The sequence below is a fragment of the Crocodylus siamensis genome, chromosome 2 (genome assembly GCF_052110815.1).
Source record: "Crocodylus siamensis isolate JL-2025a chromosome 2, ASM5211081v1, whole genome shotgun sequence".
Taxonomy (NCBI): Eukaryota; Metazoa; Chordata; order Crocodylia; family Crocodylidae; genus Crocodylus; species Crocodylus siamensis.
This window is the reverse complement of record NC_143396.1, coordinates 245,652,574-245,675,484: the sequence shown is the minus strand read 5'-3', so window position 1 is coordinate 245,675,484 and position 22,911 is coordinate 245,652,574. Positions and strand designations below refer to the sequence as shown.

Below are 22,911 nucleotides of genomic sequence, written 5' to 3'. Positions count from 1 at the left end.
CTGCTACTGTTCTTGGTTTTATGTGAGAAAATATGGTAACTATTTAAATAAAACACTTTATTATATTTTTTTAAAAAGGATTTGAAAAGCAAAACAGCAATTCCTGTGTCCTCACTGTAAGTTTTCATTTAATTACTCTGCACATGCATCTGCAATCTAGTTTCTCACTTGCAAACTGGCTGACAGCTAATTTCCAATCAGAACGGATCTCACTAATTGTGGCTCTCAATGCGGAAGTTTATTGGCAGACATTTAAAAGGTAAAGCTTGAGTTGTACACCCATGTAGTATGCTGTAAATCAAGGCAACCAAAGACTTTTTATTGTTATAACAGTTCAGAAGGATAGCAGTTGTTCATTTTATTCTTTTCCTAAGTCCATACCATGTAAACCAAGTACATCAAAAAGTATTGTAAATGAAAAATAAAAATGTGTTACTTTTGTTTAGAGATCACAATCATGATTTCAGGTAACTCAATTGGCATCATAAACTCAACCTAGTGTGTGGCTAGCCAAAATTCTGTTCTCTTTTCTTTAACATTTCTAAGTATTTGCAGACTGAGAGTTGGCACAGTTTTTGTAATGACACTGATGAAAGCTTTAGACTTCATTTAGATTTTTTTGTTTCTCTATAATTTATAAGATCCTGTGAAAGCTATAAAATGTACTGCAGTTACTCTGATAGATTATTCCATTTCTTGCCTAACATATGAAAGCTGCAATTTAGGAAGATCAGAAAGCCCCAATTTTGTGTTAGATTTCAAAAGACATCAACAACAGTTTTAGAGGTTCTTTGTTCTGCGATAAAATGCATGTTTTAACAAATTATAAAGATTCATGACTCAGTCCTTTTATCCATGTCAGCAGCTAATCGAACCCATCAAAACATCATCTTAGGGCTGTGCCACATAATTACTTCTAAAATCAAAGTAAATATTTGCAGAAGAACCTATTTAAAACCTGACTGACTATTTTAAACTTAACTGACACTTTTTTCCGTTAGGTTTATTTGTACAAACCTTTGTTGTATTTTTTGCAACAAAAGTACACTAACACCCAGTGATGTACTAGAACGAGCTCTGAGAGTTCCTTCTTATAGTTTAGCCATAATGCTGAAGGAAATTAAGGTTTAAAATGGTTTTCATGGCCTCTGATTGAGTTACACTGCCAAATTATCCCTGCCAAAAGTAACTTATTCCTAGGACTCAAAAATACTAATGTACATCAAATGCTGTCTCCGTGCTGTGCATCAGGTTCCAAATATAAAAAATAAAATAAGTGTCCTGGGGAAATAATATAATACTCTTCTATCACCACAAGAGTCTTTGGAGTCCCAAATTTCATTCCTCTTTCATACTAAAAAACTGATTGTGGTTCTAAGACAGCATAATACACGTAGGCTGTTTTTCTGAATCAAAAAAGGATAATATAACATTTGTTTTGAGATATTTTGCTTCTGTCCTTGGTTATGGACAAAATTAAATGTTTTGTTTTTCAGAACCAAAAAAAAAAAGTCCCATATTTGGGAACGGGCTCCCAAGGGAGGTGGTGCTCTCCCCCTACCCTGGGGGTCTTCAAGCGAAGGCTAGATGTGTATCTAGCTGGGGTAATGTAGGCCCAGCACTCTTTCCTGCTTATGCAGGGGGTTGGACTCGATGATCTATTGAGGTCCCTTCCGACCCTAGCATCTATGAATCTATGAATCTATATGTTCTCCATGGCTAGGGACAGATATTACACATAAATCAGTTTAAGTGATCAGTGATTTAAACCTGTAACAGAAAAGATACTCAGTGCACATAAACCAGTTTGAAAATGGCCGAAACTGGTTTGAGATAAACCTGGTTGAAGGTAGTACCAGACGTCATTCCGGTTTATGCAATGCCTATCCCAGACCCCTTGCTGATTTAAGTTAAATCAGACTCCCCCAGGATCCCGGCATGCTCTCTGGCTGGGGCTCAGCAAAGACTACAAGCTTCCCTGCTCCATCCCTCCCCTCCCCATCCCCGCTGCCTTAGACACACAGCATTAGCTAGCAGACCACATTCTGGCTATGGTCTGTGCTATGGCAGATGGGACAAAGGCAGAATCAACAGGTAGCTAGTAATGTCCTTCTGTTGTTTTCTTAATGGGGTTATAAACACTGAGTTAGAGGTGATAAACACTGCATTATCAATTCCCTGCCAGGTTTGTCAAAAGGGGGTGGACCCCTCCCAAATCAAAGCGTCTTGCCGGGGCCTGGCCACACCTCCCTCAGCTCAGCACTGTGTGGAAGGGAAGGGAGGGCTGCTCTAGTGCTCCCAACTCTTCACTTGTGGCATGCAAGTATCCCTGGTATACTACCATTAATCCTGTATTCTAATTTAATTACACTGGCAGAGGCTTACTGTAGCTACTAAAGCATCTTGTGAGTTGGCACAAGCTGAATCATCCTTTCCAACGTTTTCACAATGCTCAAAACCCCAAAGAGAAGACAATCCAAGGATATACTTGAATTCTGGTATTTCAGGCTGCTAACTAAATCCAGCATATTTTAGCTTCTGAACAGAATTTTATCTACTCCTGGCCCAGAAGTGGTTTTATAACTGGAATTTTCTTGCACTAAGTATTCAAAGCAAAACACACAAATAACTTGCACAACCCCCACTGTGTCTAAGTCTTTTCATAACACACCAAATTCTGCAGCTATATCCACCTCCCATATTCCATGTTTGCTATTTTATATCTTCTAAGTAGACCTTCAATTTATAAAGAACAGAGTACAGGGAAAAATAACTCTGCTATTCTCTTCTGAGTGCTACATTCTCCCCTTGTAAATGTAATGTAATCACAAAATTTCTATTAATAAATTCAGAACACCCACTTGACTTATTAGCAGTAATCCACAAATTCCACAAGCTGAGAACAATTGTTCTCAAGTAAATCTTCCATGAGTTCTGCTACTGACAAGGGAACCATCCAATTTCCTTCTGTTTCTTTCATGTCTCTTGCACACACATTTTTGCTCTCCAACATAATAGAATTTAAACTGTTTAGATCTGACTTATTAGATAATAGTTTCTATTTGATAAATTATGTAAATCCAAGTAATTAGATATGCAGCACATTTAGGAAAAAAAAATCTACTATACAAACATACTGTATTTACTTGATTCCAAGACAAGGTTTCTTTCCCTACTACAGGCTTGGAGGGAAAAGCTCCCCCATCTTATAATCGCATACAAAGAATTCTCACTAAAAACACTGACTATCATTAAACTTCTGCCAAAAGCAGCATGCGTTTAGCAATGGAAACCAACTATGAAGTTGATTAAATGCAGCCAACACTGGGCATGACTATAAAATACTTGGCCCATATCGGGCAAGCATGCTGATGGAAACCCACCACAAGAATAGGTTAGTGCCGCCCATCTGAACAAGATATATAGTAGTACCCGTTAAGTACAGCCCCCTCATTGCTGACTCTTCTTGCAAGTCATGGTGAGCTATGACACTACATCCCCAGAATCCCTCTGTTGCCCCTTCTCTCAGCCTGGCACATATGATTAGTGTGGCCCTGTCCACCAGGAGGTGAAGCCATACCAGGTTGCCCTGTGCCTTATCTGCACATACATTTTTGGTGCATCCTAGGACTTGTGTCAAGAACACTTGGTTCTAGTCATGAGTGAGGGCTTATTAGCACATGGATCCTTTGTGGTGGGTACCTGAAGTACACACACATACTGAATAGTGCTGAACTGAGGGGGTCACAATGGAAGTTGGGGCCACACTAATAATATGCATCAGGCTGAGAGACGTTGCAACAGAGGCATTCTGGGTAGAAGTCTCCAGCCTTTCCCCCATGTTCTGCTGGAACCCTGCTAAGACTGGGCAAGGCATAAACTTGTATGCTTCCCTGCACCTAATTACTGGAGCGTGATTCAGGTGAGGAACAAGCCAGAAACAGAACACATTCCCTAACTGCTTCAGTACTAGGCTTTTCCAGTCCAAACCACTCAGGTGGCATGCTCTGCTCCCAGCTTGGCTACGACTGACACACACTCACCCTCCCCATGTGGGAGGGGGGAGAAGGCAGCAGCAAAGCACAGTGATTGCCTATAGAGTAACTCTGCCTCCTGAGAGATATTCTCCGGGGAACCATTTCACTTGTGTTGTTCCCGAGTTATTTTTCTCCCCGAGTAGCCACTTTTATTTTGGGAGAGAAGTTATAAACTTCTGTACACTCATGGTTTCTCCAGAGAGAGAAACCATGTATTTCTCCGTCCAAGCCCAATATTAGCACTGTTAGGTATGAAACAAGACTCACAAGATAAACGTAGGAATTTCAAATAGAAATTTACAGTGTCTAAAACATTCTGACCGGTTGTGGGCTTTCTGAGCTCTCTGCAACAGAAGAATTGCTCTGCTATTTTTCTGCAATAAAAAACGAGTAAAGAAGTGAGAGCTGGTATATCCTAAAGGGTGCTTTGAGTCCAACAAGGGGTGTCTTTAGCCTCAAAAGTTTAAGAACCACTGCTTTAAACAATCATACATCAGTGTCTTTGAGGCTCTTCTCTACTTAGATGAGCTGGAGCATCATTGGATTGTTCAGATGATCTACCCTTGCACGCATCATTCGTCTGAAGGTCCATGGTCTCGTTTTGTTGTTCAGACTTTTCAGTGATAGATGCAGATCCCATCAGTTTGATCACTAGTTTCCAAATCTTCTGAATACCATCTGAATTTCCCCAAGGTGAATAAAATACTCCTGCCACCAAATTTCTCCCAATTTCCAAATTTCTATGTCATGGACAGTATCTGAAAACATCACATCAGAATTACTGAAGTCTGATTCTCTTTCTCTTCTTGCATTTGTGTTCCTTGTTCTGTACATCCACCTGCAGTATTTTTAGATAGTAAGGTTATTTTTATGGATAAGCAGTAAATGGAAGTAAACGACTGGGTCAAAAAATTCTTACACCTTTGTTTCCATTTTTTGCTTTTAAAGAAAGCCTAACAAGTGATCTTTCCTAGCCATGGTATAAAATTGCATTTAAGTCTCTTATGAAGTCAGCTATAACTGGAACACATTGGTAGGGGCCTAATTCACAGTTCCATGATTTTTGTGGAAACCATGAAGAATGGTGATCTCCACGATCACCATGAAAAAAGGCATTGGCCACAATTTCCCATGAAATCAAGCAAAAAAAAATGCTTACTGGAATACAAAGAAAGCATGGCGATCACTACAGCCATAGAGCACACAATTTGAGTCAGAGCTAGGGAGGGTGAGCCAGTGACACAGACTAAGTGAAGAAAGTGAATGTATTTGGACACCAATCAGCAATGAAGGACAGGGCCCCCGGACCTCTCTGCAATCAGCAGTGAGGGCCAGGGCCACTGTGAAATGCCCATGAAACCTGCTCTGCTTACCATGAGCAGGCCATGATAAAACCTTTGTCTCACCATTATTTAAGTAGATTCCTAATTATTAGTGACTTTACCAGTCACTTATTTGATTTAACTATCTTGGAAGTTGTTCCATCCAAGTAACTAACCAGTTGAATCCATCCAGATCCTCTGCCTTATTCTTTGATTTTCTTCTCTTAAGAGTGTTCACTTTCAATGGGACCATGCGTTTGACTCCAACAAAACAGTTACGAAGTAATATTCTATGTTATTCGAGTAACATCTTGATGTACTACCAACAGTAGACATGGAAACCGAGCAGCTTATAAATCTTCTTTGTGGTAGTCAATGGTTTCTCTGCAAGAACAGCGACGGTCTCAGCTGGATCTATTTTATAACCTTCACCAGACACCTGCACCATTCTCAAGTAAGCTCTAAGGGGTAGCTTTCAGCTTAATTTCAGTTTCTTGCAATACTTCCCTTGCACTTTCCCCAAGTTCCACAAAAGAGCCCTTGAACATAAGAATTCCTCAAGATGTGGATAGGGATCTACCAGATTCTCAACTGTGCAAATTTTTTGTGGAAAATGTGAAATCAGGTGGGATCCATGAAAAACGGTGGGCTCACTGCAAAAAAAAGCCCCAACACAAAACAAAACAAAAAAACTTCCTGGCAAGCAAAGAAAAGGGCAGGATGCCCTGCAAGTCTTAAAGAATGGGAGGGGAACAGGGGGGGAAAGGGCAGAGGGGGAGGGGTGGGGGGGAGAGCAGGAGGGGTGGCAGAACACAGCTGCTCGCAGCAGGAGGCAGGGAGGTTAGAGGCAGGTTTCTGGCCTGGGTTCCCTCACAGCCATGCATGCTCTGGCTAGAGGTATGCAGGTTCCTGAACAGTTCAACTTTCCACCTCAATCATGTCAGTGACCTGCTTTTGGTGATGGGGCATGTGCAGTGTTTCACCTGGACCAGTTGAGTAACTTGTGCAACACCTAGGTGCTGAGTGCACAGTGATTGGGAAGCATGTGCATTACATTATGATTGGAGGATAGTGATGATTAACAGGTGAGGTGATCAGGGGAATATAAAAGAAAGTCCTGTGAGAAGAATGGGCGTGCTCACGGGGTCATTGTTGTTGGCTTGGTGATTGGTATGCGCACGAATGTTGTGTAACCTAAGACTGTTGGCAAGTGAGTTAATTTAGAGACAGATAGTGTATGCAAGGTGTGAGAAAGTGTGGAAGACTAAGGAAAGAGAGGGAGAGGACAGAGGGGTGTGTGTGTGTGTGTGTGTGTGTGTGTGTGTGTGTGTGTGTGTGTGTGTGTGTGTGTGTGTGTGTGTGTGTGTGTGTGTGTGTGTGTGTGTGTGTGTGTGTGTGTGTGTGTGTGTGTGTGTGTGTGTGTGTGTGTGTGTGAGAGAGAGAGAGAGAGAGAGAGAGAGAGAGATAACGTGTGGAAAGCAAGGGTGTGAAAGATCCTTATCTGGATACTTACCTAGTAATGGTTTCTTTGATCTCCAGCAATCATTTGGTAACGTATCACCCTCACTCTTTTAGTTCAGATCCAAGTACCCTTAGGGTGAAAGGATCTGACTACTGACAAGGATCACTGTCATTGCTGAATCAGTGAACTGCACGGTAGGACCTGGTGCTGCACCACACTTCCCTCTAGCAGGTTTAACTTGTTATCGCTGTATAGTTGATTATAATATTGCTATTATGGTTAGGTTCTATCCGTTATGTTGATGATTTTTCAATGCATGTTCCTCCTGAATTCAGTGCACTTGACCTTTGTGTGTTTTGTAAAAGTTGAATGGGGGTGGGCTGTAGCTCAATGTTCAAACCTATAACCCCAAAATCCACCAACCACTAACACATTCACGATAGGCCCCAGGTTTTCTGAAGGAAGATTAATGACCCTCCGCCTCTCGTTATTATAGAGTTCTTGTGTCTGGGCACAGAGGCCCACCTTTCAGGGAGGCTGCAGGCAGCTGCACCGGGGTTCTGGGCCAGTTGTGGCAGGCAGCTGGGAGGCTGCAAGCAGCTGCACCAGGTCCATGAAGCCCCAACCCAGTTCGTTACACATGTGCACCCACCATGGGCAACAAGCCAAGCCAGAGTTCCACAGGCCCTGGTGCAGCCTGTGCAGCCTCCCCACTCAGTGATGGCCCAAAACCACGGCTTAATAATGCAAGGATTAATGGCTTCCCCAGGCTTAATCAGGGTAATTAAGTCAGTTTTGGGCCATCTGGCAATCTAAAGGGAGAGGCAGGACTTCTGGGACCCCTCAGCCAGAGGCATGTGGGGGGGACCCCACTGCACTCAGCCCAGGAAAATGGCGGCCAGCCCCAGGATCTGCACACAAAATCAACTGGTTGCCTCCTCGAGTTCAGTCGACCCCTAGATGTACAGCATGTTCCTCACACCTAAACTTCAGGTCTTCCTAGAAGACCACAGGTATATTTGTTCAAGCAAAAAGACTTCTGCCTATTCATGCACACCATATGGAGCAATAGAGTCTATAAGACTGTTTTGTTCAACCACGAACCCTTGATAATATGCTTTCTCTTGATTTAAGGAAGAGAACTAAGATTTACCTCATAATCCTTCCAGGACATCTTGATATAGTGTTTTTTCCTTTTCCCAAACATATGCACAGTCAAACCTTCCATTCTTTTTCTCAAAAATACATAATTGGTAATAAATAGAATAAATGATTTTGTGATCCATCTCCCACTTAGATCTTGCAACTGTTCCATTACCTCATTATTCTATGAACTATGCACCAACACAGAAGTTTTCCATATGGACTGCTGATTCTGTAACTCAATATATACCTGCAGAAAAGGAATCTGTCCCGGAATCTGCCTCTATTATCTTTGGAGAAAAAACCTGATTCCTTTTTGGCTACAGTATTAATTTTAATACCTTATATTTTAATCCCAACAGAGTAGAAACTCTCTAATCTTCCAACTCTTCCAGCTGTTCACTATTTAAATAGCCTAAAATATGTTTTATTAAAGCCAAATAGTTTTTTCCTACAATTTTATTGCAATCCGTCTCAGAAATGCCCAGAGTCACAGACTTCTCTTAAATGCTCATCCTTTAGCTAACATAAAATCCTTCCTGTTTCCATGTAAAGGTTCTCTTACTCTCTCCCAGCCACAGTGCTTACATACAATTAAATCTTCACTGGCAGATTTTTCTGGAACAGCATGAAGCAACATTTAGATAGGTTATTCTCTCAAAAAGGTCAGATCATTGCAATTCAGTCTCTGCTGACTGGTTTGTTAAATGTTACATTCCCAATAATGGTTTTAAAACTGGTGCTTTATAATATCCACATGCAAAAAAAAGTGGGGACACTATGGATGAGTACAGCACAGCTTCACTGGGTGGCAGCATGGAGAGCAGGTCCACCAGCCATACAGCACCACTGAGGCTGTAGGGCTTCAGAATATGGATGGCTCCTAAGACAAGCCTGCATCAGGAAAGGATGTCTGTCTTCCCATTTCTAAGATTTCTGAAAATAAAATCAAGAGAAAGAGGGCCAACTGGAAGTGCCTCTGGTTAAGTACCTTAGGTTCAAGTTCTTCCACGTTTTTATGATTAGTGAGAGCTTGCACCATGTGGCATGCCTCTTCAAGATAATAGTGTCACTCCACAAAAGCTGCTCTGATGGCCATGAGTTCCTAGAGCAAGACTGTATAGTTCTTGTCTGCTGGGGTAAGCTTGTGGGAGAAGGCAGCACAGGGGTGCAGAGCCTTTCCAGCATCTGCATAGCCCTGATGCTTTTGGGAAAGGTTAGATGAAGCCTCTGGAGACTGAGACCCTGAAGGGGCAGCAATGGTTGGCATCCCTACCTAGAAGGTGAGTCAAGCAATTATTCCAGGTTTCCAGCAGTGTCACCAGCTAGAACCAAAATGAACCTCCTGAGTGCTGGGGAAGGGGGCAACATGGGCAGCATGGTCAGTGTAACAGGGAGCCAGACTCCTATTACTTTAAGGGAGAAGCAGTAGCAGGGAGGTCCACAGGTGAGGAAAACACTGCCCATTATAGGCTGGCTGCAGCCAGGGACCCATAAGACATAAGTATCTATTGAAGGGCCACCTGCCCCAGCAATAGGCCGGTAGGGCAGAGCTCTGCTTGACTAGCAAGGACACTGCTACAGCAGCTAGAGTAGTAGCCATAAAGTACCCATTAGAATCAGAAAGGAACAACTGTGCTGGTAGGAGTCACCTGACTCAAGAGGGGCCACGCTTTGAGAAGCTCTGAAGTCACCACATGGAGAACGGAAGGGGAAGGCTGGTCCTCTACAGGTGATGGAGCTCTCAGCAGAGACAGTCTGCCTGAGAGACCCTGGCAGGCACTAAATGCCCTGAAGGAAGGGAGACCAGACCCATGGGAGCATGGCTGAACAAACGGTTGTTAACCCTGACTGGGGGGGGAAAGGTTTTGTTAAGCAGCAGCCTAGTTTTTGTGCATTTGCTCAAGTACACATGACTGGTGGACCAAGTGTGGCTACAAGGGGCTATGGGGAGCCTCAGGATGCCCTTGGAGCATATGGTGTTTTGAGTCCTGCCAGAGCCAAGGCTCAAGATGCCGACAAGTAGAAACTGAGAGGGTTTAAACCTGATCTAGATAAGACAACAGAGGTGGCCTGATGCTGGGGGGGGCTAAGGCCAAAGTACATGAAGCAGTAGCAAGAGGGGCAAAAAGCCAGGGCCAGGGGCCCAGAGCCCTAGAGCAGCATTTCCAAACCTTTTTCATTCTACGGCATACTCGGACTTTAAGAGGAATAGGTTCCAGCCCATATATTCACACAGTACGTAGAATTACACTAACATGGAGAATGACAGCCTTTTTCATCCCATGGCACACTGGCCAAACATGGATCGGTGGCACTGCAAGGCAGCAGTAGCGGCACTGGCTGAAGCCATGCCCTGCCGGCAGCCGTGCCCCTGCAAGATCCCATGGCACACCTGGTAACATCTAACAGCACACCAGTTGGGAAAAGCTGCCCTACAGGGGTAAAAACCAGAGCCAGGGGCCCATAAGCCAAGATCTGGTGTAGTGGGCCAAGGATAGGGGGCCAAGCTAAAGAAAAGGGGCAGAGACCAGGAAAGCCAAAACCCCCAAAAAACTTTGAGGCTGAGAAAACCTAGCATTGTATTAGGGCAAGTGCCCCATTAGAGCAATAACCAGTAGCATATTCATAAATGTTAGGGTTGGAAGGGACCTCAATAGTTCATCAAGTCCGACCCCCTGCATAGGCAGGAAAGAGCGCTGGGTTCAGATGACCCCAGCCAGATGCCTCTCTAACCTCTTCTTGAAAACTCCCGGGGTAGGGAAGAGCACCACCTCCCTTGGGAGCCCATTCCAGATTTTGGCCACCCTGTGAAGAAGTTCCTCCTAATGTCCAGTCTAAATCTGCTCTCTGCTAGCTTATGGCCATTATTTCTTGTAACCCCCAGGGGTGCCTTGGTGAGTAGAACCTCACCAATTCCCTTCTGCGCCCCCCATGATGAATTTATAGGCAGACACAAAGTCGCCTCTCAACCTTCTCTTGCCAAGGCTGGAGAGGTCCAGGTGCCCTAGTCTCTCCTCGTAGGGCTTGGCCTGCAAGACCCTGGCCTGCAAGCCCTAAACCATTTGAGTGGCCCTTCTCTGGACTCTCTCCAAGTTATCCACATCCCTCTTGAAGTGTGGCACCCAAAACTGCACGCAGTATTCCAACTGCAGTCTGACCAGTGCCCGATAGAGGGGAAACATCACCTCCTTGGTTCAGTTTGTCATGCATCTGCCGATTCACAAGAAAGTGGCGTTGGCTTTGCTGATGACTTTGTTACACTGACAACTCATGTTCATCTTGGAATCCCCTAGGACTCCAAGATCCCCTTCCGATTCCGTGCTGCCGAGCAGGTCATTTCCTAGGCAGTAGGTGTGCTGGATATTTTTCCTCCCTAGGTGCAGCACTTTGCATTTCTCCTTGTTAAATTGCATTCTATTGTTTTCTGCCCATTTTTCCAACCTGTCCAGGTCTGCCTGTAGTTGTTCCCTGCCCTCCGGTGCGTCCACTTCTCCCCACAGTTTTGTATCATCCACAAACTTGGACAGAATACATTTCACACCCTCATCCAGGTCACTGATGAAGACAGTGAAGAGTATCAGTCCAAGTACTGAGCCCTGCGGGACCCCACTGCCCACGTCCTTCCAGGTCGATACCAACCCATCCACCACTACTCTCTGGGTATGACCCTCTAGCCAATTTGTCACTCACCGGACTGTGTAATCATCCAAGGCACAGACTCTTAATTTGTTCACCAGTATGGGGTGGGATACCATACCGAAGGCCTTCCTGAAGTCTAAGTAAATGATACCTACCCCTACTCTTGCGTCCAGGTGTTTTGTAACCTGGTCATAAAAAGAGACTAGATTAGTCAGGTATGATCTACCTGCTACAAACCCACGCTGGTTTCCCCTCAGCATAATTTTTCCTGCTGGGCTCTCAAATATATGAGCCTTAATAATCTTTTCAAAGACTTTGCCAAGGACGGAGGTGAAAATGACTGGCCTATAGTTGCCTGGATCCTCCTTCCTCCCCTTCCTGAAAATAGGGACCACACTGGCCCTTTTCCAGTCCCCCGGGACCTGGCCATATGTGAGGCATGGGCATGACTGTAGGTGTAGAAGGAAGCCACAAATCACCCTTAAGGCAACTGGTGCACTAAAGCAAAAATGAAGCAGGGAGAGCACCCCCTAGCACTTGAGGAACCGAACTATGATCAGATGGGTCCAGGAGGGACCTGCTGGCCGCTGAATCAACAAAGGCTCACTCAGATACCCTGGAGCAGCCTCCCTTTGCCTGTTGTTTTCATAATCAGATAATTCTATCAAGGCATGGCAGGTGAGAGGAAAGGGAGGACACCCAATGAACCGGAGCAGGGCAGGAGCAATGTGGCCAACCAGGAGGCATCATGGCCACCCTGGGGCCCAAACTTGTCACAAGTGGTATAGGGGACAGACAGCACGCTGTGGAAGGGGCAAGAGGAGGAGGACAGGCCACTTGACTCCCTTGCCACCTGCCCCAGCATTGCCTGTCCTGCTGTTCATAGAAACATAGAATCACAGAAAATTAGGGTTGGAAGGGAGGTCAGGAGGTCATTTAGTCTAACACTCTACCCAAAGCAGGACCATCCCCAACTAGATCATCCCACCCAAAGCTTTGTCTAGCCAGGTCTTAAAAAACCTCCAAGGATGGACAGTCCACAATCTCTCTGGGTAGTCTGTTCCAGTGTTTTACTACCCAAATGGTGAGAAAATTCTTCCTAATATCTAACCTAAACTTCCCCTGTTGCAACTTGAGACCGTTGCTCCTCGTCTGTCATCTGCCATCACTGAGAACAGCCTACCTCCTTCCTTTGTTGAACTGCTATTAAATCCCTCTGTCTTCTCTTCTCTAGACTAAATAAGCCCAGTTCCCTCAGCCTTTCCTCACAAGTCGTATCTCCCAACCCCCCCACACCATTTTTATTGCCCTCCACTGGACTCTCTCCAATTTGTCCACATCCTTTCTGTACTGGGGGACCCAAAACTGAACACAGTACTCCAGATGTGGCCTCACCAGTGCTGAATAAAAGGGAATAATCACTTTCCCTGACCTGCTAGCAACACACCTACAAATGCAGCCCAGTATGCTGTTAGCCTTCTTTGCAACAAGGGCACACTGTTGGCTCATATTCAGTTTATTATCCACTGTAACTCCCAGGTGCTATCTGCAGAGCTGCTGCCCAGCCAGTCAGCCCCGAGCCTGTCCTGGTACATGCGATTGCTCCATCCTAAGTACAGGATCTTGAACTTGTCTTTGTTGAACCTCATGAGATTTCTTTTGGCCAAATCCTCCAATTTGCCTAGGTCACACTGAATCCTAGCCCTACCTTCCAGCATATCTGCTACTCCCCATAGCTTGGTGTCATCTGCAAATTTGCTAAAGGCGCACATCATGCCATCTTCCAGTTGATAAACACATTGAAAAAAATTGGGCCCAGGACCAACCCCTGGGGAACTCCACTTGATACCAGCTGCCAACTAGACATCAAACCATTGATTACTACTCTGAGCCCGGTGCTCCAGCCAGTTTTCTAATCACCTTATAGCCCATTCATCCAGTCCGTACTTCCTTGGCTTGTTTATGAGAATGTTGTGGGAGACAGTATCAAATTAAGACTGCTGCTACTTTCCCCACTGCAGTAAAGGTGGGAGGATGAACTTAAGACAACCCTCCAATAATTAGTTTCTATAATGGAAAATTATAACAAATTATAACAAATTAATACATTTTCCAGGTATGAAATCTAATAATGATGGGGTCAGCTTAAATTTGAAGTCTTCTTGGATTTGGGTAAACACAGTATCTATTTGTGCTCCAGCAACACAAACATTCTTTTAAGAGTGGTTTCTTAGTCAGAACTAGACAAAAACTGCTTGCCAAACTTAGGCTCCAGCCCATATATTGATACAGTACGTAGAATTACAGTAACATGCAGAATGACATTCACTTTCTGACAGCTGACCTTAAAGCTTTCCCATATCTAATCCATTTTTATATCATAAATATGGATGGGAGGCAATTAGTTGTATGCTTTCAGTAAGAGAGGGAAATCGAATCTAGTGCTCATCTTGGGACTATAAAAAAAAAGTGTGTATGAGGTTTCATACCCTGGAAAGTACAATAAGTACACAGCCTGACTCTTAAAGGCGAACACTTAAAACAATAATGGCATCCTTCTACTACAGTCTTTCAACTGAAGTTTCAATAGCCACAAATTGTAAGCTAAGGTCTACATAAACAGAAAAATATAGAAGTCAATAATATTCTTGTTAGTGATTACAAATACCTGCATTTAAACAAATACAAGCTTTTCCCCTTACAGCACAAACTCTGTACTAGATTCCTTGACACTTATTACCATGATAAGAGACAAATGCAATAATCACAATACTATGCGTCTAGCACGGTGACTTCTCAACAAGGGTAACTTGTGGTACCCTTGAAAGGATCTCAAGATACCATACAAAGCTAGCAAAGTTAGCACTGTTAGGTGTGCAAATGTGACTCACAAGATAAACCCAGAGACTTCAAGTAGGAATTCATACTGTTAAAAACATTCTGATTTGTTGTGGGCTTTCTGAGCTCTCTGCAACAAAAAGGATGACTGTATTATTGTTCTTAGGAACTAAGAAATATCCAAAAGAGAACAAATACAATCAGTTTCCTAGCAAGCATGCAGAGAACTCAAATGCACTGACTAGTGGAGAACACACCAACTATTACTCAAGAACACCTAAAAGGTGCACTGGACAGGTTTGCCCACACAGGTGTGCCCACTGTCTGATGAAAGCTGCAAAGACAGGGAAGTGAATGCTGCTGACTCCGAGCATGAGAAGAATTTAATGAAAAAAAAAAAATGTAGTTTTTACTCAAAAAGTGAGTAAAAACTAAGAGCTGGCATTTCCCCGAGGGGTGCCTTGAGTCTAATAAGGTTGAGAACCACTGGTCTAGCATCTGGGGATAATTTTCAAACAAGTTAACCAATGGCCTTCCTCTGTTTCTTCCATAACGTGCCCTTTACAAATAATATATCTGGAAATATATACAATGTAATATTTTTAATGAAATATTCATAAATTATTCACTCAGCTTTATGCAGAACCAAAATCATTATAAAGATCAAACAAAAAATGAAACTGAGATGTGAAGGAAGAATTTTTTTTTTGAACTACCAGCTTTTTATAACCAAATAACATCCAAGTTTTGACCAAGGAGAACAGGAATTAATTCTAAACATACTAAATAATTTATTTATAACAAGTGTTTATGCAGAGGTAGTAAAGTAAGAAAGCACTCATTAAAACATATATCTGCAATAGTGGGAAAGTGAATATAGGTAGTTACTAGCTTAGTACTGTGTTCAGGATAAACTTCCACTGTTTCTTAACTTAGTTTCTAAATGAAGATTTTCATTTAGAGGCTTTTCCAGTTCTGTTTATATTCAATATTATTTATAATACTGTCTTAATAGTTGGCCCATTCTTTTTTCTGCCACTTTGATTTAGCTGTTCACTAACTCTTCTCACTTCTTATGCACTACAAGACAATGTTTATTATTTAACTGTGCGGTCATGAAGATGATAAAACAGGGTTTTTTGGAAGACAGAATTTGTTCATTAACTGGAGCTCCCTCTTCTGGCTGGCTGCCTCTGTAGCAACACAACAAAAATCCCAATGTCCTTAAGCAAGCAGTTCGTTTCTCATAAAGGCTACTCCATAAAGCAAAAAAAATTATTATTATTATTAAAGTGGCTCAAAATTTGCTTGTAATCCATTGTACGGTATCCTTAACATGGAATAGGCTAGAACAAGCTGACCCTGTAGTCATGTTGATACTGGCCCTGTAGTCATGAGTCCAGACTATACTCCATGCCGAAGTCATTTGATTAGACTTGCACACTGATTTGTTCCATATGGTTTTCTCGGTGGGCTTCTGTCACTCAAGCCACCAAAAAAAGTTGTATCCTATACTAAGAAATGTAAATCTTCTTGGGAAGAAAAGGAAAGGCCAAAGAAAGCTGACTAGAGAGTCTGCCTCATAGCGACAGCATAAGCATACAATCTCCCAACTGGATTTGTGCCATCCTTAGTCACGCACAGCTGGTGTTTGCTCACCAAAATACTCTGTTCATAAACAAGCAATCTCTATTCTATTATTGCTGGCATCTATTAATTCAAGTTGTTTCTGCTATAATAAATTGTCTCTGGCCATGCAGCTTTCATAAATAGTCATCCCAGACTGAATAAATCGTCCTGGCATAAAAACCAAAAATTCCTTTCAGTGCTCCTGGGGGTGTGGAACTGACTGCTGCTACATCAAAGGAACTAAAAGAATCAGCTGTCAAAACTAAGCAAGCAATTAAAAATAGGACACTAGGGTAAAGCCCAAGTTATTTCTCCATACAAAAGGAAAGTTATATACATTAATATATCTCAGTACAGCTACAACAGCTTGCACAATTCTTAGTACTAATTAACTAAACCATCTATAACAGGTAACCCAGAGGTGCTACAGTTCTTATAATCTAGCACTGAACCAAAGGCTTTATCTCTAGCCTTCCTGGCCTTGCATAAAAAAATATTTTATAATCAGAAATTATCTTTTCATCAGGTATCTAAATGAAATCCTCTACCTAAATTATTTTCTATGTATAGTGGAAAGCAAAAATATGCCAAATAGTCTGGGCACAAGATCCTGACCCATGAATTCCTGAATCTTAAACCCAGATATTCTAATGAAACAATATGGCCTAGAGAGAGACACTGGGGGTACCTCTAAGGTTTTGTGTTGGCCAGCTATCACTGTCATGTCTGAACACGTACAACATAAAACAAACTAACAATAATATAACTCCTTGTGGACTTCAAAAAATTGCTGGCTCTTGTCCCTTTTTAGATTATAGAAAGTTCTTCTTGGTATAATTTTTTGCTTTGCTTTGTTTTGTTTTTTTAATTTAAAAGGGGGAAAGGGCACTGCTTTTACATTAGGAAGGCTGTTCTGGTTATTCTGGAAAAATATTATTTGATAGGAAGGTTTTTCAACATTTTCTGAAAGTGGTCAGATTTAGAATTAAGTCTAATCTTCTCTAAAAATCGGTTCCATAACTAGATTCTCTCAATTAATAATATTCTCCCTCACCCCGACATTAAATATTTGTCCACATTTAATTGCACTGTCCCAAAGAAGCACAATTTTAAAAAGTTTGCCTAAAGATGTGTTTACCAAAGCAGCTGTGATCTGATCTGTTTTTGGCCTTGATTAGTGGGATTTAGGCCTTAAAATTACCACAGAAACATACAATAGCCATCTTAATACGCTCTTGATAAACTATCAACATGACACTTTTTCTCCTAAAAAACTAAAAAAATACCCAATAAGAACAAAAGCTCCCATCTCTGTTATGAATGACAGCTGAGTACAGAAGGCACCCATGACCACCACAGTTTTTACAACTGTGTTATCTATGCGCTGTGTGTTCACATCCTTAGATCAGTATATTCCTCCTTCACATTGTTGTAAAAGCATAATGGATGCTACTCTGGTGTAAGTACCTTGACTCTGGGGTAAAATTAGATTGATCCAAACAAAGTGCAGATGTTAACAGAGATACAATTGCAATGCCAAGTATTGCCACTGGAAAACTAAAGACCTCAAGGACAAAACACAAGGCGGCACAGAAAACCAAGCACATTTCACTCAGCACAGGAGAAGCATGTGCCCATATTGTGAGGAGCTATAAATAATTCTTGCAGAAGACAAGAGCACTGGGGTACATATCATTGCTGCCTCTTGCCTTCTATCACAGCAAGAAGAAAGAGGCCTAAAGAAGCAATGCAAGGCAAAGATGGAGATAGTGTTGAAAGTCTTCTCCTATATGAAACAGGGAGCAGAAGTTAGTCCCACAGGCAGTTGATGACAGCTCTAATTGGACTACCATAGGTTCCCAAAGGCTCCAGAGATTCAGCTCAATTGACCAAAAATAGCTGCTGCCCTCACAGCCCGTCACTTACAGCAGAGGTTGTCAACCAGAGGTACGCATGCCCCAGCAGTGCTTGAGAAGGCCCTAGGAGATACGTGTAGGCAGGCAGGGACAGAGCGCCGCCAAGCACCATCCCACGCTGCTGTCACCCACCCATCTAGCCGGATGTGGGGGGCAGGGGAAAGCTCACATGCGGCAGGTGCCACCCCACTCCCCCACACTCCATGTCCGGCTCCTGGGAGTACACTGATCCAAAAAGGTTGAAAACCCCTGACTTAAAGTGATAGTAAACATTGCTGCAAGGGTAGTATGGAAATACTCATTCCCCAAAGAAACAAGATTCCAAGATCTAAGGACTACATGCACTACTGATGATGGGGATCTGCATCTACACACACCACTTTCACCAGTAAACCCACACCTATTTCCTCAGCACACGCCATGTCATTATGGACGAGCCCACCCAAAGTTACACCCAAAGCCCTCCATTCACCCTGTAGTCAAGACCACTGTCTTGTGCTAGCAGTTCCGTCCAACTTTAAAAGTCATGCACCATCCTTTCCTGAAGGGTTCAGCACCATCCTTTCCTGAAGGGTTCATGACCAGTTCATGGCCTGCAGCTAAGCCCTCCTCCCCATTTCCCCTCCTACTCAAAAAATGATTTTTTGGAGTGTGGAGCATCCGGTTTCAAATCTATACCATCAAATCTCCAAGCACTTAGTGGAAATGCCCTGCTAGTGTTTGACACTCTATTTATGATCAAAGACAACCACACATGTTGGCTTTATACTTTCCCAATTTCTCAGTTACAAGCATCCTGGGCACCCACAGCACCTGGTTTGTTTTTGCTCATGGTAATTCTACTACCCAGGCAAGATGGACAAAGACATCAAATAACAGAGGAAATGGCACAGAGACATCTCATTCACATCTGCCCCCAAGTCAGCACACAGGAGTTCAATCTGCAACATTCACCAGCTCAAATTAACAGTTCCCAAGTATTGCGGAAAAAGGCTAGCTACCTCAACAGCCCTGCAAACCATGTCAATAAAACCTTCAAAAGGAGGGTGGAAAGATTTCTTTAACATAAAGAACCCTCCACATTCCTACCAGGATCTGAATACTAGTACATGGCAGAAGCATTGTCTGCACTATCATCACAACCAGTAACAGAGTCCATGGCTTTGTGATTAATAATTTTACATGAGAACCTTCAGCAAAGTCATCTGGCTAACTTGTAATCAGCAGAAGTAAAGGCCTTTGACAATCTGGCCTCAAGTTCCCAGCATGTACTGGGGCACCTACTCTAGAAGCCATCAGGGATCCTGAGCTTCAAATGATGCTAGTGTAGCAGCTCAGCCAACATCTCAGCTAGTGCAGCAGCTCAGCCAAAATAACTACAAACTGTGTGAGCTCTATACCACTATAATGGTGTCAAATGTATTTGTGCGTTCACTCCATCACCAGCACACGTGTTTATATCCACCCTTAACACTGGTTACAGCAAGTTTAAACTGCTACAGAAGTCCTGTATGCACTATTATCACAACCAGTAACAGAACTGAAAAGAAGGGAAAATGCTTATTACCAGGGATCCTTGTTTAATCTGTTTTAAAATTCCAATTTCCAATTCCAAAGTAAACTTGTATTACCATGAAAAATATTTTGAGCAGTAGCCACATGCACATAATGTTTCCAATTCCATATCATGAATTTCCAAATCCATATCACACAGGCTCCAACCTCACATCAGTATTCACTCATATGCCCATGCATCCCAGCAGAATCATAGTGAAGTCACTGACACTTATAGTGGAATGGGAACACTGCTGACAAAGCCAAATGAGGAATCAGAGCTACTGAGTCATTGACTTGTTTTATAGCATTAACACAACAAATGTAAATTCAAGGCTAATAAAAAACATTCTTCCAAAAGTAACTATGTTCATTTCACTTATGACTTCCCCAATAGTAACTGTATTATTTACATGAGTTGAATTAGCTTTATGCTAAATTAGTTTTAATGTTAAACTAATAATTAGATTGTCACCTACCGAGTCATTTGCTGCTAATGCAAGGGCTATGTTTACTGTAAGAAAAAAAAAAAATTAAATTGCAGTAAAATGTTATTGGCCAAAAAGTTTAAAACAATACAAATGTCTTCAAGAAGGGACATTTAAAATGTCTACATTTAATATAAATATTGCGCATATAATTGTTACCTTGGTATTACCCCTTATGCTTAAGCATCAGCAGCATTAATGTTTCAAAATACCTGCTACTGGACTGGCAAGCTCAAGCTGAGAGTACTAGTTATCTTACTTATTTTTGGGTACAGACAGAAGTCAGAACAAGTATAGCTCAAGCTAACAAAGCAGTAAAAAAAGGCTTTAGTTCCTAAAACACTAAACCATACATGTTTTTCAAAGCATTTTATCAAAAGAGCAGCTTTTTATTTTTTAAACGATCTTTCAGCCTTTTGTTGAAGAATTCAATACCTTTACAATTTTTTTAAAACTATGGCACATTGTGCTAGAAAAAAATACTCCTAATGAAAATATCCTAATCATGCTTTTCATTCATCATCATAACATTTCAATTCACAATTAAGTATTACGCTTTTTATGGGTAAGCTACATCTTTAGAATCAGACTCATGCCCTTCCTGATTCCTTACGATGCATAGAAACACTTGATATTTTCTAAGAAAGAAAAGAATGTTTTCTGCTTGATTTTTACATTAGAAATCTAAATCCTGTCTACCCAAGCAGCAGCTATGACAACTAAAGAATCAGCAAAATTTAAGACCAAAAGCTAAAAAATTAAGGATTTTTGCATGTGTTAGAAGTTTTTAGTTTTTTGTCCACCCTTATATAATTCCAATATCTAAGTTGGATGAAAGGATTTATTGGTGAATGTTTACAGCTAAGCTCCTCTTCAATTAAGACACAGCACTTCCAACATGATTTCCAGAAAAACCAAAGATTACACACACCTTTCTTGATAAGTCTAAATTAAAAACAAGTCTTTAACAAAAACCTTTTGTAGAGGAGAGATAGAAATGTTCAATGCTTTCTATACATATTTTACAGCAGCAAAAAAATGCCAGAAATCCAATTTGAAAGACAAAAATATCACACCAGATCACCTTTAAAGAAAAACATTAATTTATGCTAATGTTACTAAAGGAGTAGGATAAAAGAAAAGTCATTTGACAAGTATTCCTTACAGCCATTTTGCATTGCCATTTTCATCCAATGTAACTCACCCTGCATGAAGTTCAAAAGGTTAACAACCCTGCACTATCTGAAATATACATACACACACACACATTAAGGTTTTCATTATTTATATAGGCATACATTACCTCCTACATTTTTTTTTACTGTCTATATAAGAGGATTTCAACAAAACTTAAGTTCTTATATCAGTCTTGTAAAAGGACCCTGAACAAATGTTATAACTATCTCCACCCTAGACACCCCCTCAGCAGCCGCCGAGCCCCCTGCCGACCCCCAGCACAGCCGGAGGTGAGTGGGCTCACGGTGGGAAGGGGTTAACTCCTCGTTTGCTGGGAGGAGGCCGCTGCCTGGTGCCGGGCCGGGTCAAGCCCCCGCCCAGAACCCTACTTGGCCCAGCCCCCCAGGGAGCCCAGCAACCGGAGCCGGGCGAACAGGCTGCGTAAACAGGCGCTCGAGTTAGCGCAGACTTCACGCAGGGGAGGGCATGGGAGGGCACGAGACCCTGCCTCCGACCCCCCCAGCCATAGCCAGCCCCAGCCGTAGCCAGCCTACCAGAGCCATGACACGGATGGGCACGCGCCGCACCCCGAGGGTCCCCTTGGGCTCTACGGCCCCTCCACTGGGCACCTCAGAGACAGCGGCCCAGACGGAGCCCATGGTTCCGAGCTCCACACAGACGGAGCCCCTGGCTGTCCCTTTTTCAGGCTCTGGGGCCTGGGAGCATGGCCACCTCCCCTTGCGGGGTCTGCTCCCTACTGGGGTCTCTGGCGTGCCAGCTGGAGGAGCTCCAGGCCACAGTCCAGAGACTGCGTGCCATCAGGGACTGCGAGCAGGAGATAGACTCCTACTGCCAGGCCCTTCTCCCCCGGGAGCGGCAGGGGAGAGCTCCGTCTCCCTCCGCGACTACGGAGGACTCTGGGACCTCCCGCTCTGCCCAGTCAGGGGCATGGACCAAGGTGGTCAAGGGCCTCAAGGCCCGCCGCACCAAGGCCCCTGCCCCGCCGGAGCTTAGCAACAGGTTCGCACCTCTTGCAGCCCCAGCAGAGCCCACGCAGTTGCCAGCTCCCGCAGGCAACCCAGGCTCAACCACAGCTACTGGCCCCGCTCTCCCCAAGAGAAAGTGTAAGGTGTTGGTTGTGGGAGACTCCATCCTGCGGGGGACTGAGGGGGCAATCTGCCACCCCGACCCCTTAGCCCGGGAAGTCTCTTGCTTCCCCGGGGGCCCGCATCCGAGACATTGCGGAGAGGATCCCGCAGCTCCTCTGGCCCACAGACCACTACCCCATGCTCCTTATTCATGTGGGCACCAATGACACAGCTCGGAGCACCCCCAGCCAGGTCATGAGGTGCTACAGGGAGTTGGGAGTGGGGCTTAGGGGTCTGGGAGCTCAGGTGGTGTTTTCGTCGATCCTCCCAGTCTCGGACTATGGGCTGAGGAGGGAGAGGAGGATCCACGTGGTGAACCAAAGACTGCGGCGCTGGTGTTATCGGGAAGGCTTTGGCTTCCATGACCACAGCCCGCTCTTTGGAGAGAGAGGCAGCGAGCTGCTGGGAAGAGATGGCCTCCACCTCTCTCCCCTGGGGAGGAGGCTCTTCTCAGCCAGGCTGGCTAACCTGCTCCACCGGGCTTTAAACTAACCCCGCTGGGGGATGGGGGGGACTACTGCCCCTGCTGGCCCGCTGAACGGCCCTTCAAAGCCAG

General features: G+C 43.5%; 1 protein-coding gene across 1 annotated transcript in view; it reads right to left on the bottom strand.

The window, feature by feature from the left end:
- The window catches only part of NUBPL (NUBP iron-sulfur cluster assembly factor, mitochondrial), a 225,428-nt gene that overhangs the window by 188,646 nt on the left and 13,871 nt on the right, over positions 1–22,911 (bottom strand). Inside the window, exon 3 of the mRNA XM_090033568.1 lies at positions 20,023–20,057. Coding sequence (XP_089889694.1) covers positions 20,023–20,057 — 35 coding nt within the window. The remainder of the gene's footprint in view (positions 1–20,022; positions 20,058–22,911) is intronic.